This window comes from Callorhinus ursinus, unplaced genomic scaffold (assembly GCF_003265705.2).
Source record: "Callorhinus ursinus isolate GAN/ISIS: 27379988/994484 unplaced genomic scaffold, GSC_fseal_2.0 scaffold16, whole genome shotgun sequence".
Classification (NCBI taxonomy): Eukaryota; Metazoa; Chordata; class Mammalia; order Carnivora; family Otariidae; genus Callorhinus; species Callorhinus ursinus.
In genome coordinates, this window is record NW_027397078.1 from 12,441,523 (window position 1) to 12,459,699 (window position 18,177).

General features: G+C 36.2%; 1 protein-coding gene across 1 annotated transcript in view; it reads right to left on the reverse strand.

The window, feature by feature from the left end:
• The window catches only part of CFAP47 (cilia and flagella associated protein 47), a 514,691-nt gene that overhangs the window by 141,652 nt on the left and 354,862 nt on the right, over positions 1-18,177 (reverse strand). Inside the window, exon 50 of the mRNA XM_073901936.1 lies at positions 5,377-5,511. Within this exon, the coding sequence (XP_073758037.1) occupies positions 5,377-5,511 (135 nt within the window). The remainder of the gene's footprint in view (positions 1-5,376; positions 5,512-18,177) is intronic.

Genomic DNA, 18,177 nt, shown 5'->3' on the forward strand with positions numbered 1-18,177 from the left:
GGCAAATACAAATTGGTGCAGTCACTGAAACTGCCAACAGAATTAAGTCTGCAGAAATGCATGTAGCCCATAGTTAAAGACTACTGGGGAAAATACCAGGAAGGAACTTACAATATGCTTCGCTTAAGATAATGAAAATGTAGGGGCGCCTGGCTGGCTCAGTCGGAGGAATATGAGACTATCGATCTTGGGGTTGTGAGTTCGAGGCCCATGACAGGTGTAGGGAAAACTTAGATAAATAAATAAAGTTAAAAAAAAAAAGATAATGAAAATGTAGCCCAAGGGAACAGGAAATGAAACGGCCTGTGCAGACATCATAGTCATATGGTGTATAGCCTCTGCTTTTGCTAATAAAGACAGCATCACTGACAAACATTGCAGCAATATTTTGTAGACCTGGATCAGTGAAGGAAATGACCACTCAACCACAGTCTTGAAGAGATAGGTGACCTGGGACCAGTTAATTAGTCTTGAAGTTTACCCAATCCCTGACCAATCAGAAGAACCCACAATTCCAAACCCTTTACCCTTGATTTTTGCCCTTAAAAACCCTCACTTGCAAGCCATCAGAGAATTCAAGATTTTGAACGCTAGTTCCCTGTTCTCTGGGGTGGTGCCACACAAATAAATAGCCTATCTTTCTTCAGTGCAAATGCTCGGTTTTTTTTATTGGTGTGTTGCACATTGGAGAGATGAACTCTTGTTAGGTACAGTTATACCACTATGAAAAACAGTATGGACAATCCTCAAAAATTTTAAAATAAAACTTCCATACCCAAATTTGGGTATTTATCTGAAGAAAACCAAAATATTTACTTGGAAAAGATGTATGCACCCCATGTTTATTACAGCATTATTTACAATAGCCAAGATATGGAAACAACCTAAGTGTCCATCGAGGGATGAATGGATAAAGAAGTTGTAAGATATATATACAGAATGGAATATTATTCAGCCATTAAAAAAAAACAAAAACAAAAACAAAACAAGGAAATCCTACCATTTACAATATGGACAGAACTTGAAGGCATTATGCTAAAGTGAAATAAATCAGAAAGAGAAAGAAAAACATTGTATGACCTCACTTAAGTGTGGTATCTTAAAAAAAAAAACAACTCAGAAAAAGAGATTAGACTTGTGGTTATCACAGGTCAAGCACGGGAAGGAGGTGGAAAGGGAGAAAAGTCATCAAAAGATACAAACTTTCAGTTACAAGAGAAATAAGGACTACAGTGTAATTACAACATGATGAGTATGATATAGAGGACAGTTGTTAAGAGTGTAAATCCTAAGAGTTCTTACCACAGGAATTTTATTTCCTTTTTTTCCCTTTCTTTTCTTTTCACTCTATCAATATGAGAAGATAAGATATTAGCAGGACCTATTGTGGTGATCTTTTCACAATATATGTAAAGAAACCATCATGCTGCATACCTTAAACTTACAGAGTGCTGTATGTCAACTATTTTTCAAAAAAAGTGGGAAAAAATTTATGTGCAAGTAATACATATTCAAAATTATTTTAAATAAAATTGTAAAGCTAAAATATTTAAGTTTCAATTATTCAAAATAATAGATCACATAAGGAACATTCTTATAGAAAAATATGTGTGCATATCTCTGATTATTTTATTCAAACTAATTTCTTAGAATGAAATCATTGGATCAATAGGGATAAAAAATCTTAAAAGTTTTAGGGGTGCTGGGCTGGCTCAGTTGGTAGAGCATGTGACTCTTAATCTCGGAGGTGTAAATTCAAGCCCCACATTGGGCATACAGATTACTTAAAAATAAAATCTAAAAAAAAGTTTTAAGCATATTGTAAATGCTCTCAAATTCCCATTACAATGCATAAAATTGTCTCTTTCAACTTGCCCTTCATCAAAACTGGGTGTTACTAATGTTTTTCAAATTTTCCAATTTGGAAAAAGTTAAAAAAAAATCTTATTGTTTTCATTTCTTTCATCTGGTCCCAGCTTTGTTGAGGTATAACTATTAAAAATTATATATATTTAAGGTACAACGTGATTTGATATAGTGTGCATTATAAAATAATCACTACAATTAAGCTAATTAACACATCCATCATCTCACATAATTACTGATTTTTGGTGGGGGTGGTGAAGACATTTAAGACCTACCTTCTAAGCAAATCTCAAGTACACCCTACTGTATTATTAAATATAATCATGCAGTACATTAATTAGTTCTCCAAAACTTATTCATTTTACCTAACTGAAACTTCCCTAATTGAAAAGAGATACACTGCTGAGCAATCAGTAAGCAAAAGTTCCATGTTATTATAGGAGATGGAAAGGTTAATCCTGTCTGATATAAGAAGACAACTTTGAAGAACTGGGGATATTTGTAATATTAGATGAATTTTTCCTAGCTCTTAATCTATCTTGTAATCTGTCCTCACATCATGCAGATTTTCTTATTAGATATTCCCACTCTTTTTTATTCCATTAACATGATACCATAATATTCTGATTTGCTTTCAAACACTTTTACCTGGCTTTCCTTCATGGTTCTTCTGCCTTAGATTTCAGTGGGGGTTTCACTCCTAGCATAATCCATCTACAGCAGTCATCTGCTCTTTGAACTTACCTGCACGATTTAAATTAAAGAAACCCTAAAACTTTACAACCTGTTTTTTTTTTTTTTTTCCGGTCTCAGCTCCAAATAGTCAACTGATGACTGGATATTGCCACATAAATGTCTTGCTGTCACATCAAAATCAGCAAGCACAAAACTGTGCCAAGCATTATAATCTCCCAGACTTTTTATTTCTTCTTGTTGATAGTTCAACAACTAAATTACTCCATAATACTGCTGTCTCTGCATCCATTTTGTGTGGCCAAGTGGGCTGCATGGGCCTTGAACTGACAGTAGCCCTCTGGAGAGTACACACACTAGATAACAACCTACACAGTCACAACTAAATGTGAATTTCTGATATGACTCCCTAACCATTCTTGTGATAAGCACTCTCCTCTGTCTCCCAGGGCCTTCCCACTGTGTGGCCCTTAAATGAGACCCCCCTGATGCTTACCAAAATTCTACTCTTTTTAGTTTGAATTAACCAATCTGGCCTCAGCCCAGGAACCAAAAGCATTCTGAGAACCCTAATTAAGGCACGTGCACAGGTTCCTCTTCTCTCTTTGCACCCTGTCTTGACCTCCCCATGTGGCCCCTTGAGGAGTGAAGTATGAATCATCAAGGACCTATAAGTAATAAACTCTTTCACTTACCCTTGTGGCCTTTTGTTGAACCATGACACACCATCTGACACCCCAGGGGTCTACTTAACAAATGTTATTTTAACAAAGTCCCAACACTTCTAAATTAATATCTTAATATTTTTCTATTCACCAAGATACAAACAAACCTTGTTCATTTTTAGAATCAATCCTCTCTTAAGAAAGTCATCTAGGGGCATCTGGGTGGCTCAGCAGGTTAAGCATCTGCCTTTGGCTCAGGTCATGATCTCAGGGTCCTGGGATCGAGCCCTGCACAGGGCTCCCTGCTCAGCGGGGAGTCTGTTTCTCCCTCTCCCTCTGCCCCTTCCTTCCCCACTTGTGCTCTCTCTCTCTCTCAAATAAATAAACAAAATCTTAAAAAAGGGGAGGGGGGCATCTGGGTGGCTCAGTTGGTTAAGCATCTGCCTTTGGCTCAGGTCATGATCTCAGGGTCCCGGGATCGAGCCCTGCATTGGGCTCCGTGTTCTGCCGGGAGCCTGCTTCTCCCTCTCTCACTCCCCCTGCTTGTGTTCCCTGTCTCTGTGTCTCTCTCTGTCAAATAAATAAATAAAATCTTAAAAAAAAAAAAGACAGAGAGAGAGCGCGAGTCATCTAATGCTAGTCTCTGAAATGTTTTCTATCTTTAATGGTATGTCTCTATCCCCATCGCCACCATAAAATACATTGTTCTCTTCACTTCAAAGCCAGTTTGCTGTGCCAGTGGCCTGCCCAGCTGGCCCCAGCTGCTCTTCCGTTTCCAAAGCATTTTGAATAGTGCCTAAATAATCACTCTTAATCCATGTATTCCGTGATGGTTAATTTTATGTGTCAACTTGGCTGGACTATGATGTCTAGTTGTTTGCTTAAACACCAGTCTCAGACCTTGCTGTGAAGTTGTTTTTTTTTTTCCCCCAGTGGAGTTTGAGTAAAGCAGATTGCCCTGCATAATGTGGGTATACCTCCTCCAATCAGTTGGAGGCCCTAAGAGCAAATACTGACGTTACCCGAAGAAGAAGCAATTCTTACTCAAGACTGAAAGAGAAACCCTGCCTGAGCTTGCAGCCTGCCTGGCCTGCTTCTGGAATTTGGGCCCAAGACTGCAACAGCAACTCTTACCACATTCTCTGCCCTGCTTGCTTGGCATACAGATTTTGGACTTGCCAGTCCCCACAATCATGTCAGCCATTTTTTAACAATTTCAACATCTTGGGGTGCCTGGGTGGCTCAGTTGGTTAAGCTCCTGCCTTTCGCTCAGGTCATGATCCCAGGGTCCTGGGATCAGGCCCATGTGGGGCTCTCTGCTCAACAGGGAGCCTGCTTCTCCCTCTCCCTCTACCTGCCCTTCACCTGCTTATGCTCTTACACACTCTATCGAATAAACAAATAAAATCTTTAAAAAATTTTTTCAACATCTCTCTCTCTTTCTCTCTCTCTCTATATATCTATTTACATTACATTAATATTATGGTAGTGTCTGTTTTACTGAAGAATTCTGACTAAACACAAAGTCATTCAATAAAGATTTCTTCTTGGATATACCTCATTGTCTCCACAGCTTTGCTTCTGTTGACCCACTCTTCTCTAATGCCCTCTTATGTCCCTGCTACTCACCCATAAGAGAACATTTTCCAGGAAGTCTGCCCTATGCCTTCCAACTCTCCATTATCTCAATTTCCTTAGAATTTCTACTAAAAAGATATGTTTAACAACATTCAAATAAAGCTTTATAATATAGGAAGGAAAAAAATAGCACTGACTTTCTTCTGCATATGAGGAAGATGGCTATCATCTCCTACGCTGAAGAAAAGCATATTACCTTGTTAAAATTATATACTCATTAACATTTTATCAGAAATTTACTGTAATTTTTTGTTTAATAACAAGTATATATAAAGTTTTTCACTTATGAAAGAGTAGACAGCCTTCAAGCTGAAGTACTGTAATCTATTAATGTTAAAAGCTGTACAAATCCAGAAAGTAAACTACATAAAGTTAATCCTGAAATAATACAATAAAATTCTTACAGATATATGCAACACACATTTGCATATACCTTATGAATGTAAAATATTTATTCATTTAAAAGTGAATGATTGAAAAGTGATCATGAAACTTTCTTTAATCATAAATTTACCTGACTCTTCTTCATCAAACTTGTGGAATAGTTCTGATAATGATTTTTGAAAGGAGGGTGCTCGACATTGATCTTGATCTGAGGCTTCCTGAGAGTCATCATCTCGTCTGCGTTTAACAGAAAATGAAATTGCACCTAAAACACATAAGTACAAGATGCCAGATTAACCAGGGATTGGTTTTCTAAAATGAAAGGTCAGTCTTAGGTACTAAAGATGCTTTAGCTTGAAACTAATAAACAAAGACAAACAAATTCTAGGCCTTACCATCACATTTAGACCTGATGGTGGTACAGAACAAATTCATAGAGAATTCATTAATATTTAAGTATAACAGATAATTGGGTTTTCATTAAAACCAGCAGTGTGATACGTGGGTTCACAACTGGGGATGTCCGTCACCAGCTATGTGCCTTGGTTTGCCCAAATATGAAATGGAGGTGACATTGGTAGCAGCTGGTGACACTGGATATTACCAAGTGTCTGTGGTATTACTCTGGCTCCCTCTGGGTCTCTGGGAATGCTCCCAACACTTCACCAACCTCTGAGTGGACAGGACTGGCCCCAGACTATGGCTGAGAGGGGCTGGAACCAGGTCAGACTGCTTCAGCATCTGCAGTCAGACTGAGGTGGGCAGGCTTGACCATAGAACATGGATGGGCGTTGTCTCCCTCTGGGTCCCTGGGCAGGCAGGACTGCTTCCAGACTGTACCTGTGAGGCGCTGAAACTGGATTATGGGGCTGCTCCCAGATGTAAGAACAGATCATGGTCAATGGGCCTACTACTGGGGCACAGACAAGTGCGTCTCCCAAGACGATTGTTCCCAGACCATGGCTTAAAGAGGATCTGCAGTTGGACCAAATTGGAGGGTCTGCCTCAGGTGCACAGACACTTGTGTCTTCTCCAAGGTGCTAGGTGGGCAGGAATCATGGCTGAGAAGGGTTGAAGCTGGGCCATGAGCCACTTCAGGGTCCACAGATGGGACTAAATTCCATGCGCTTGTTACACAGGGCATGGACGGCAATGAGTCCTGCTAGCTCCTTCTCATAAAGTGCTGGTGGCAGCACTCAAGCCCATTGAGGCTATAACTGAGTCCACAGGGGGGACAGGGCTATTTCTTGATCTGTAGCCAGGACCTTGGTTGGCAAGTCCACCACATGAACACAAGCCTGCCTTTTCAAAATGGCCCTCCTCAGTCTTGGATTCCACCGGGGTTTCATAATTTCCCACCTGGATCCCACAATTCCCACAAAGGCACTTTTGCTGTGGATGGCTTTCAAGTTACTGTTGCTGAATGGGGATACAGGTTTTGGATCTCCTATATTGCCATCTTGCTGATGTCACTCCTATCTTATCATTTTTAATCTTTTTATTTTAAAATATAAAGTCACTTAAGTTTCAGGTTAAATTTCATATCCTATTATAAACATGGCTTTCTGAGCCAAGATGTCCATCGACAGATGAATGGATAAAGAAGAGGTGGTATATATATACATACATACACAATGGAATATTATGCAGTCATCAAAAGGAATGAGATCTTTCCATTTGCAACGACATGGATGGAACTGGAGGGTGTTATGCGGAGTGAAATAAGTCAATCAGAGAAAGACATGTTATCATAGGACCTCACTGATATGAGGAATTCTTAATCTCAGGAAACAAACTGAGGGTTGCTGGAGTAGGGGTGGGGTGGGAGGGATGGGGTGGCTGGGTGATAGACATTGGGGAGGGTATGTGCTATGGTGAGCGCTGTAAATTGTGTAAGACTGTTGAATCACAGATCTGTACCTCTGAAACAAATAATGCAATATATGTTAAGAAAAAAAAAAAAAGAAGATAGCAGGAGGGGAAGAATGAAGGGGGAAAATCAGAGGGGGAGACGAACCATGAGAGATGATGGACTCTGAAAAACAAACAGGGTTCTAGAGGGGAGAGGGGTGGGGGGATGGGTTAGCCTGGTGATGAGTATTAAAGAGGGCACATTCTGCATGGAGCACTGGGTGTTATGCACAATGAATCATGGAACACTACATCAAAAACTAATGATGTAATGTATGATTTAAAGAAAAAAATCAATTTAAAGAAATTTAAAAATTTAAAGAAATTTAAATTTAAAGAAAATTTAAAGAAACTTGAAAAATTTATTTAAATTTAAAGAAAAAATCAAAAAAACATGGCTTTCTTATTTTACATAGTTTACAAACACATTATAAAAAGACAGGATACATAGTGCAAAGAACACAGGCTTTGGATAGAACCTGAATTCACACACTTGTTCTGCCACTACTAATTTAGCCTCGAAAATGTGATTTACCTCGTCTGTAAAATGGTGCTAGCTGTTTTGAAGATTAAAGGATTGTAGTTTATGCTTATGTAGGACTTACTATATGATAGAAATTGTTCTAGGTGATTTACATATATTAATATATTATATTACATTTAACTTTTTGAGGAACCTCCATGCTGTTTTCCACAGTGGCTGCAACAGTTTGCATCCCCACCAATAGTGCATGAGGGTTCCTTTTTCTCCACATCCTTGCCAACACTTGTTGTTTCTTGCATTTAGATTTTAAGCATTCTGACAGGTATGAGGGATACTGATTGTAGTTTTGATTTGCATTTCCCTGATGATGAGTGAGGGTGAGTATCTTTTCATGTGTCTGTTGACCAACTGAATGTCTTCTTTGGAGAAACATCTGTTCATGTCTTCTGCCCATTTTTCAATTGGGTTATTTATTTTTGGGATATTGACTATCATTAGTTCTTTATATATTTTGGATACTAACCCTTTATTGGATATGTCATTATTGTTTTTGGTGCAACTGTAAATTAGGTTGTTTTCTTAATTTCTCTTTCTGCTGTTTCATTATTAGTATATAGATATGCAACATATTTCTCTATGTTGATTTTGTATCTTGTGACTTGACTGATTTCATTTATCAGTTCTAGTAGTATTTTGGTGGAGGATTTAGGGTTTTCTATATAGAGTATCACGTCATCTGCAAAGAGTGAGAGTTTTACTTTTTTACCAATTTGGATGCCTTTTATTTCTTTACGTTGTCTGATTGCTGTGGCTAGGACTTTTAGTACTATATTGAATAAAAGTAGTGAGAGTAGATATTCATGTGTTGTTCCTGACCTTAGCGTAAAAGCTCTCAGTTTTTCACCATCGAGTATGATATATTATTTCCATTTTAAAGAAGAGAAACTGACACAAGAAAGTTCAGTAACTAGCCCAAGGTCAATCAGCTCATAAAAATACAGCTGAAATATGAAAACATGCATTCTGCTTCAAAGTTCATACTATTTTTTACTTAATTAATAAATATAATTTTTTGAACAGTTTTAGGTTTACAAAAAAATGATGTAAAGTACAGAGTTCCTACATATCCCCTCTTGCTTCAGGTATTACAAGCATCATGCATTATTGTAATAAATTACTTACAATTGATAAGCCAATAATGATACACCATTACTAACTAAATTCCATCGCTTACATTTTAGCTAACCTTTTCTGTTGTACATTCTATGTCTTTGGCAAATATGTAATTCCATGTATCTACCATTACTCTATCATGCGGAATAGTTTCACTGCCCTAAAAATCTTCTGTGCCCCATTCATTCATCCCTTCCATCCCACCTCTAAAGAACTAACTGGCTATCACTGATCTTTTACCTCTTCCAGAATGTCATATAGTTGGAATCATACAGCATGTGGTCTTTTTAGATTGACTTCTTTCACTTAGCAATATACATTTAAACTTCCTTCATGTTTTTTTGTGGCTTGATAGGCCATTTTTTAAAAAGATTTATTTATTTATTTCAGAGACAGAGAGGTGAGGGGCATAGGGAGAGGGAGAGAGAATCTCAAGCAGACTCTGTGCTGAGAGTTAGAGCCCAAAGCAGGGCTTGATCCCATGACCGTGAGACCTGAGCTGAAATCAAGAGTTGGACACTTAACAAACTGCACCACTCAGGCACTGCAGGCCCATTTGTTTTTATCACTGAAAAATATTCCATTGTATGGATTTACCACCGTTTATCCATTCACCTATTACAGGACATCATAATTACCTCCACATTTTGGCACCTATGAATAAAGCTGTTATAAACATTCATGAGCAGATTTTTGGATGGACATAAATTTTCAACTCATTCGGGTAAATATGAAGATGTATTATTACTATATCATGTTATGAGTATGTTTAGTTTTGTCAGATACTGCCAAACTGTCTTTCAAAATGGCTGTGGCATTCTATCATTTTGCATTCCCAACATCAATGAATGGAAGTTCCTATTGTTCCACATCTTTGTCAGCACTTGGTGTTGTCAGGACTTTTAAATTTAGCCATCCTAATTGGCAGGTAGTGGTATCTTGTTTTAATTAGCAGTTCCCTAGAGATATGATGTTGAACATCTCTCTATACACTTATTTGCTATCAGAATATTTTCTTTGGTGAGGTGTCTCTTTAGATCTTTTGCCAATTTGTGTATATACATATATATATATATATATATATATATATATGAGACAGATAAGGACACTATACATTGATAAAGTTCAATTCACTAAAACAAAATCAAAAACTCTTAAGCTGATAGATACAGAGAATAGACTGGTGGTTGCCAGAGGTGGAGGGTGTAATGTACAGCATGGCAATTATAGTTGATAATACTGTATTACATATTTAAAAATTGCTAAGAGAGATCTTAAGTTTTCATCACAAGAAAAAAGAATTTTGTAACTATGTATAGTGACAGATGTTAACTAGACTTACATGATGATTACTTTGCAATATATACAAATATCAAATACAAAATTCAATTCAGCAAGATTATATAAAAATTATGGATATATACACACCTAAAAACAGAGGCCAACAATAGTTGAAACTAAAATTGACAGAACTGGAAGGAGAAATAAACAAGTCTACAATAAGAGTTGGAACCTTCAATACCTCATTTTCATTAATGGACAGAACAACTAGACAGAAGACTAATAAATAGAGAATGTGAACACCACTGTAAAACCACTAGACCTAATTGGATTATATAGAACATTCTACCCAACAAGAGCAGAACACACTTTCTTCTTAAATCAACATGGAACACAGTCCAGGACAGATCACATGTGAGGCCATAAAGCATATCTTAATAAATTTAAAAAGATTTAAATTATACAAGGCATCTTTTCTCATCATAATGGAATGAAAGCACAAATCAATAATAGGAAAAAAAGGTGGAAATCCACAAACTTGGAGACTAAACAACAAACACTTAGCCAATATTTCAAAGGAGAAATCACAATGGAAATTAGAAAATATCAGATGTTTGAAAAGGAAAACACAGTATACAAAACTGATGTGATGCAGTGAGTGCAGCACTAAGAGGGCAATTCATAGTAGCAAAAACATACATTAAAAAGAATAATCTAAAATCAACAACCTGTGGCACCTGTTGGCTCAGTAGGTTAAGTGTCTGACTCTTGATTTCAGTTCAGGTCTTGATCTCAGGGTTGTGAGTTCAAGCCCCACAAAAAAACTTTAAATAAATAAATAATAAAACCAACAACCTAACTGCACATTGTTATGGAACTAGAAAAAGAAGAGCAAACTAAACCCAAAACTAGCAGAAGGAAGGAAACAATAAAGATCAAAGTGGAGGTAAATAAAACAGAGAAGAGAAAAACAATAGAGAAAATAAACAAAAATATTGGTTCTTTGAAAAGGTCAACATAATTGACAGACCTTTAAAGTAATTAAGAAAAAAGGAATGAAGAGTCAAATTAATAACATCAGAAATAAAGTGGGGATATTACATTGTTTTCACCAGAATAAAAAGCATTATAAAAGAATACTATGAACAATTACATGCCCCCCAAATTGGGTAATTTAGATGAAATGGCCAATTTCCTAGAAATACGCCATCTACTAAAACTGTTCATAAAGAAAAGATAAGCTGAATAGATATAAAACTAGTAAGGACATTGAATCAATAATCAAAACGCTTCCTACCAAGAAAAAGCCAGGATAAGATGTCTTCACTGTTGAATTCTATCAAGTATTTAAAGAGTTAATATTTTTTTTCTCAAACACTTAAAAATTGAAGAGGAGGGAAAACATCCTAACTCATTCTAGGAGGCCAGCAATGCCCTGATACTAAAGCAGACAAAGATAGGACAAGAAAAGAAAACTAAAATCCAATATTCCTGATGAACATTGATATAAAACTTTTCAACAAAATACTAGCAAATCAAATTCAGCAGCATATTAAAAAGATTATATACCAGGGTCAAGTGGGATTCATTCCAAGAATAAATGAGTAGATGAATGAATGAAGGGTGGTTCAATATACACAAATCAATCAGTGTAATATACCACATTAACAGAATGGAAAAAATAAACCCACAATCATCTCGATTGATGGATAAAAAGTATTTGGCAAAATTCAACATCCTTCCATGATAGAAATAAATTAGGGATAGGACTTCCTCAAATAGCCACATATGAAAACCACAGCTAGTATTATACTGAATGGCAAAAGACTAAAATCTTTCCTCTAAGATCAGAAACAAGAGAAGGATGTCTGGTTTAGCCACTTCTATTCAACATAATAGTAGAATTTTTAGCCAGAGCAATTATGCAAGAAAAAGTAGTAAAGGTATCCAAATTGGAAAGGAAGAAGTAAAATTGTGTTTGCAGATGACACAATCTCATATAGAGAAAACCTTAATGACTGCACACACACAAAAATGTTAGACCTAATAAATGCATCCAGTAAATATGCAGGATACAAAATCAACAAACAAAAGTAGTTACGTTTCTATACACTAGTAGTGAACAATTTGAAAAGGGAACTTTTAAGAAAAACAATTCAGTTAGATAAAACCATTATTTGGATAAACCTACATATGTTAAATAATACGTTTGCACTGAATAATAAGGAAACCTAATTAATATTTCAAATACTATGAAATACTCTCAAGAATTAAAAGCACACATTCTCCATTATTTCTCATTTCAGCCTGTTTGTATATGCAGCATATTTTTTCTTCCTCAAACATATCCATGTAAACATTATTGCAGTTTTATTGTCCCTTAACAAAAAGAAATTGAATCATTTATAAAACAATTCAAAAGCCCTACATGAGTATAACAAGACCATATACTATACACCAGCATGAGAAATTAAGTATTTATCTCAAAAATTAGAAATAAATGAAGTGAATGATGGAATTATATAGGTCTATTTAGTAGTTTATGCTTTAATTGAAAGAATACTTTAAAACAATGTATCTTAGGGTGCCTGGGTGGCTCAGTTGGTTAAGTGACTGCCTTAGGCTCAGGTCATGATCCCAGGGTCCTGGGATCAAGCCCCACATCGGGCTCCCTGCTCAGCGGGGAGCCTGCTTCTCCCTCTCCCTCTGCCTGCCACTCCCCCTGCTTGTGCTCTCTCTCTCTCTGTGTGTCAAATAAATAAATAAAATCTTTAAAAAAAATAAATGTTTAAAAAATAAATAAATAAAACAATGTATCTTAGAATTATGCCACGAATGTAGACTCATTTTTTTCCCAGCAAAAAAACCTTTTTCTTGGCAATTTAATTTTATTTTATTTCTAAACAATTACATTTTTTAAAATGCATCTTTATTTTTGGTTATGAATTAGCTATGGTAGAAGAGACAAGCAGTCAAATTCTTATAAGCTTATTACAAAGAGTAACATTAGACTCAGCGACTGACTATTGACAATGAACCTTTGAACCAAATGCAGTAAATAATGATTATGAAAATATGTATTTCAAAAGTTGATAATATTTTTCCACACTATGTACATGTGATTACTTTGCTTCCTTCTGTTCGGGCTAAGGCCAACCAATCCAAAGGGGAACAAAAGTAAATAAAAGGTTGTTTGTTGGTGCTTCAGTTTATCAGAGTGATAGGAAAACTATTAAGACTGTTTTTGGAAAAACTCTAGGTATAACAGAAATAATAGTGGTGTACAAAGCAACTCTCTAAGATACAGCATCACTGACTTAATGCAGGCTTTCAATTTGTCTGAAATGAGTGTTACTAAAAAAATCTAATAGGAACTGCAATTACAGCTATTATATTTTCAATAGCTCAAGCTTTTATTTTGACAAATGGATTTTTTTTCCTCTGCTAAACAGTCTACGTGTTTGATTTTTTCAAAATGCATTTCGAACAGTAAAAACAAACGTTTTCCATTAGGCATTGTTTTTCTCTAATTTTATACTATCTTGTAAAATGTCGATATCAGACTCAAGCTAAAGCCTGAGCAATGCAATTTTATATCAATGGTTAATCTTTTGAAAATAATGTAAAACCATTTAATGAATGTTTACTCTGTGTTAGGCATATGCTGAATGCCTCCTATTCATTATCTACCGAACCCCTTTAATAAACATAAAAGTTATTTCCTCATTAGACTCATTTTAAAGCTGAGCAACCTGGGCTGTACAGAAGGTCGGGTAACACACTCCAGGTCACATAGTAAGTGACAAAGGCATATACATTTACCTGACATGGAATGTGGAAAATGGTACATTATGTCTAAATATCACCAAATATATCCCAGAATAAAAGGGCTTTTGACTGGAAAAATAGCAAAATAACTCATATACTTACAAAACAATTATTTTGACCTAAAGCATATACTTACAAAACATTTATTTTGACCTAAAGCAATTTCAGATACTGCTCACTGATTATCTAAACCATTTCACCCCTTAGAAAACTTCCTGAAGCAAGTTTCCATGGCAACAGTTAAACCTGGCAAGGTCTTTGCCCTTTTGCACTTGGTCCCCCCACACCCATCGTCCTCCCTCCACTGGCTTCATGCTTCACCACTCCCTATCGCTAATGAGGAATACTGTGGTTAAGGAAAATTTCTGTGTGGCTGGGCTTTTATCACCTTGCGAATTTCTTGGAGGTACATTAATTCTGTCAACAAGTGTTTTCATAAATAGCTGCTCTATGTACATTATACTACATGTGATTGAATGAATTTTAATTGTCTTGTTTCTCTAATACACTACCCTAAAATATCAGGAGCAAGACTAAAGATGGAAGCCAAAGGATATCTCTGTTAACCCTCTTCCTTCTTCTCTTTTTCCTACCTCATTTTAACCACATTTCTAACTCATTTTCTTTTGTTTTATTTTCCCTTTTTAGGGGACCAAAAGGCAAAGTGGAAAAACAAAATCTGGTGGCTAATTAAAGAAACCCAGTGTTCTGGCCACATCTGCTTTTATTTTGTGTATAATATGGCTCTTGTCTTCTATTCCTTTTAAGCCCTTAATTTTTATGATAAAATATATAGTAGTGTAGCCCCAACTGTAGTCCTTTAGGCTCCATTTGTTTGTGGTATTATACTGTTTGTTCTTTCTAAAACACATTCTTGAAATGTGTATAACAGAAGACACTATAGACAACAGGAAAGGATTAATAAAATCTACAGGATTCAGATTTCTGTTGTAGAGGATGGCTGATTATGTTTTAGCTTATGAAGAACCTATGCTTTCATTACTGGGGCAATATGTTAAAGCAGTAATAATCTAGGTTGCCATTAAAACCGCATGTTTCTTCCTGATTCATGTAAGAAAAAAGTGATACATTGCATTTCATCAAAATCAAAAATCTGTATAATCTTTCACTGTATACATATATCAAATTGTCACACTGTGCATCTTAAATATACACAGTTTTTATTTGTCAATAACGCTGGAAAAAAACTGCTACTCAATAGACACTATTAAGAAAATTAAAATGAAAACCACAGACTGGGAGAAAAAAAATTTTAAAGCATGTATCTGATAAAAAACATAACCAGAATAAATTTTAAAAACACATTAAAAATTCAGTAATAAGAAAACAAACAACCGAATGTAGGGGGAGGGATGGGCAAAAGATTTGAAAAAGCATTTCAGAAGAAGACACATGGATGACAAAGAAGCACAGAAAAGATGCTCAACATTATTATTCATTACAGAAATGTAGATTAAAACCACCCTGTAACTGTACTACACACAGGTTAAAATGGATAAATTGAAATGGCGAACTCAGTTACTAAGTACAGTCAAGGATAGAGAGAAACTGGAACTTTTATGCAGTGCAGGTGGGAATGGAAAAAGGAACACTCTCTTTGAGAAACTGTTGGCATGTATTTCTTTAAAACATTATAAATTCACTACTGTATTATCCAGTCATCCCACATATAAGTGATTTACCCAAGATAAATGAAAGTATATGCCCATGCAAACATTTATATATGAATGTTCATATCTGCCTTATTTGTAATTACCAAAAAATGGAAAATCCCAAATACCCATCAACAGGTAAATAGATGAACAAATTGTGGTATATCCATTCCATGGACTACTACTACAATACAAGGAATAAACTATGGATATATGCAGTAAATCGGTAGATCTTAAAATAGTTTTTGTGCATAAAAGAAAACAACCCCTCAAAAGGGTATATACTGTATGATTTCATTTATATACAGTGCTATCAAATGCACATAAAGTGACAAAAAATACCCAGATAAATGATTGTCTAAGGCAAGGGTGGTTTGTGGCATGAGGGGAGGGGAGGACAAAGGATTAAAAATAGACACAAGGAAACTTTTTGGGGTGACATATATTCGTTATCTGATTTGTGACAATGGATTCATGGTTGTATGCATGTGCTAAAACTTCTCAAATTGTACACTTTAAATAGGCACAGCTTATTGTATGACAATTATACCATAAGAAAACTGTTTAAAAAGCACACTTGGTATTTCAGATATTATACTCACCACTGCTAAGTAGGATAACAACAGGATCTGAGAACTGTCACCCCAAATTGAGTACAATGTAAGGCAGGATGTGTAAGTGAAGTTCACATCCAATTATGGAGATCTTTCCAGCAGTAGGCAATATCATATATGAGATAATTAATGCAGGATAATTAATAAAGCATATTAAAGTCTCCATTATAAATCTATCTCTCATTTACCTATCACTTCTATTCATTTACATCTCTCAGCTCCTCAAATTCATGTATGTTTCACTGATACCAAATGCAACTGTTTGCTCATTTGTTCAGATTCACCACACTGTGAAAGTGGTTTCTTAAGACTCCATGTAAAGCCTTCATTTATTTTGGTCTTTTTTAAAAGATTTTATTTATTTGACAGAGAGAGAAAGTGAGAGAGAGAGAGCACAAGCAGGGGGAGCAGGAGAGGGAGAAGCAGGCTCCCCGTGGAGCAGGGAGCCTGATGCGGGGCTTGATCCCAGGAACCTGGGATCACAACCTGAGCCAAAGGTAGTCGCCTAATGACTGAGCTACCCATGTGCCCTCATTTTGTTAATTTTACTTTAAACTTATTTCTATGAGTGATTTCTGCATGAAAAAGGAATTTTAGTATTAAAAAAGCATCCTTAGGCTCCATCTGAGCAATAAAATGGGAAAGATTGTTTTTTATAGAAATGCTGAGTGATAAGAGGCAAATGTTCACAAGTATTTGAAAAATTTCTTAAAGTTCCATGTTAAGAAAAAAATGCCAAAAAAAAAAGAAGTTTTAGTTTCAGTGTTTCTCTTTTTTTTTTTTTTAAGGGGGGGCAGGGCCGAGGAAGAGAAAGACAGAAAGAATCTTAAGCAGGCTCCATGCCCAGCACAGAGCCTGATGCACGGCTGGATCTCAAGACCCTGAGATCATGACCTGAACTGAAATCAAGAGTTGGATGCTTTATCGACCGAGCCACCCAGACACCTTTAGTTTCATCATTTCTGAATGATCTTGTAACCCTACTAATCTCAACTGGTTATGCTTAATTCCTCACATATTAGGAAAGCATCTTTGAAGGGTGATTAGAATTTAAAAATTATCATAAAAATGTATGAATTATTTATAATAAATCCATGTATCTGAGATTCTTAAGCAAAAGTCATTTTTTAAAAAGATTTTATTCATTTATTTGAGAGAGAGAGAGTGAGAGAGAGAGAGCACAAGACGGGGGAGGGTCAGAGGGAGAAGCAGACTCCTGCTGAGCAGGGAGCCCGATGTGGGGCTCGATCCCGGGACCTGAGCCAAAGGCAGCAGTTTAACCGACTGAGTGACCCAAGTGCCCCGCTTAAGCAAAAGTCTTACATGAGCAAAGCCAATGAACTGCCAAACCATATTTTCCTTCTGCTGTAAATAACTCCTCACAAAATACACAAATTCTTTGGTAAAGTAGGACACACACACACACACACACACACACACATAAACTCACTCTCTCTCTCTCACACACACACACAGAATAAGAGAAAAATTTCCTTTCAGTAACAATGCTATACACACACACACACACACACACACACACACACACACACATATCTTAGCAGTTCAAAATGCAAATATAAAGAGCAACCTGAATTTATATTCAATAGAGCATCTACAGCCTGCCTTGCACTCCCAGGAAGAACTATGTCTCTGACACATAGTCAAGAATTAAAAATGAGTGTTGTGCCAATTAAATGTGGGCCTCATGGCAAACACTGGAGATGCAAGAGTGTCTTCCTTCACCTTAATGGAGTAGATGCAGTTACCAAATTTACATTTTTCTCCAAGTTTATAAATCGTTGTTCTCATATTTTAACTGCACTCCTATTATTTCACTACCAAGTAATTTCTGAAATATTTTAGAAACAATCTTATTTTTGAAATGTATTGATTCTTCTACACAATACTGACCAGATACCTGCTGCTGTATGCCAGATGTTGGCCTGGAGGCCAATGCTGGCCTGGCA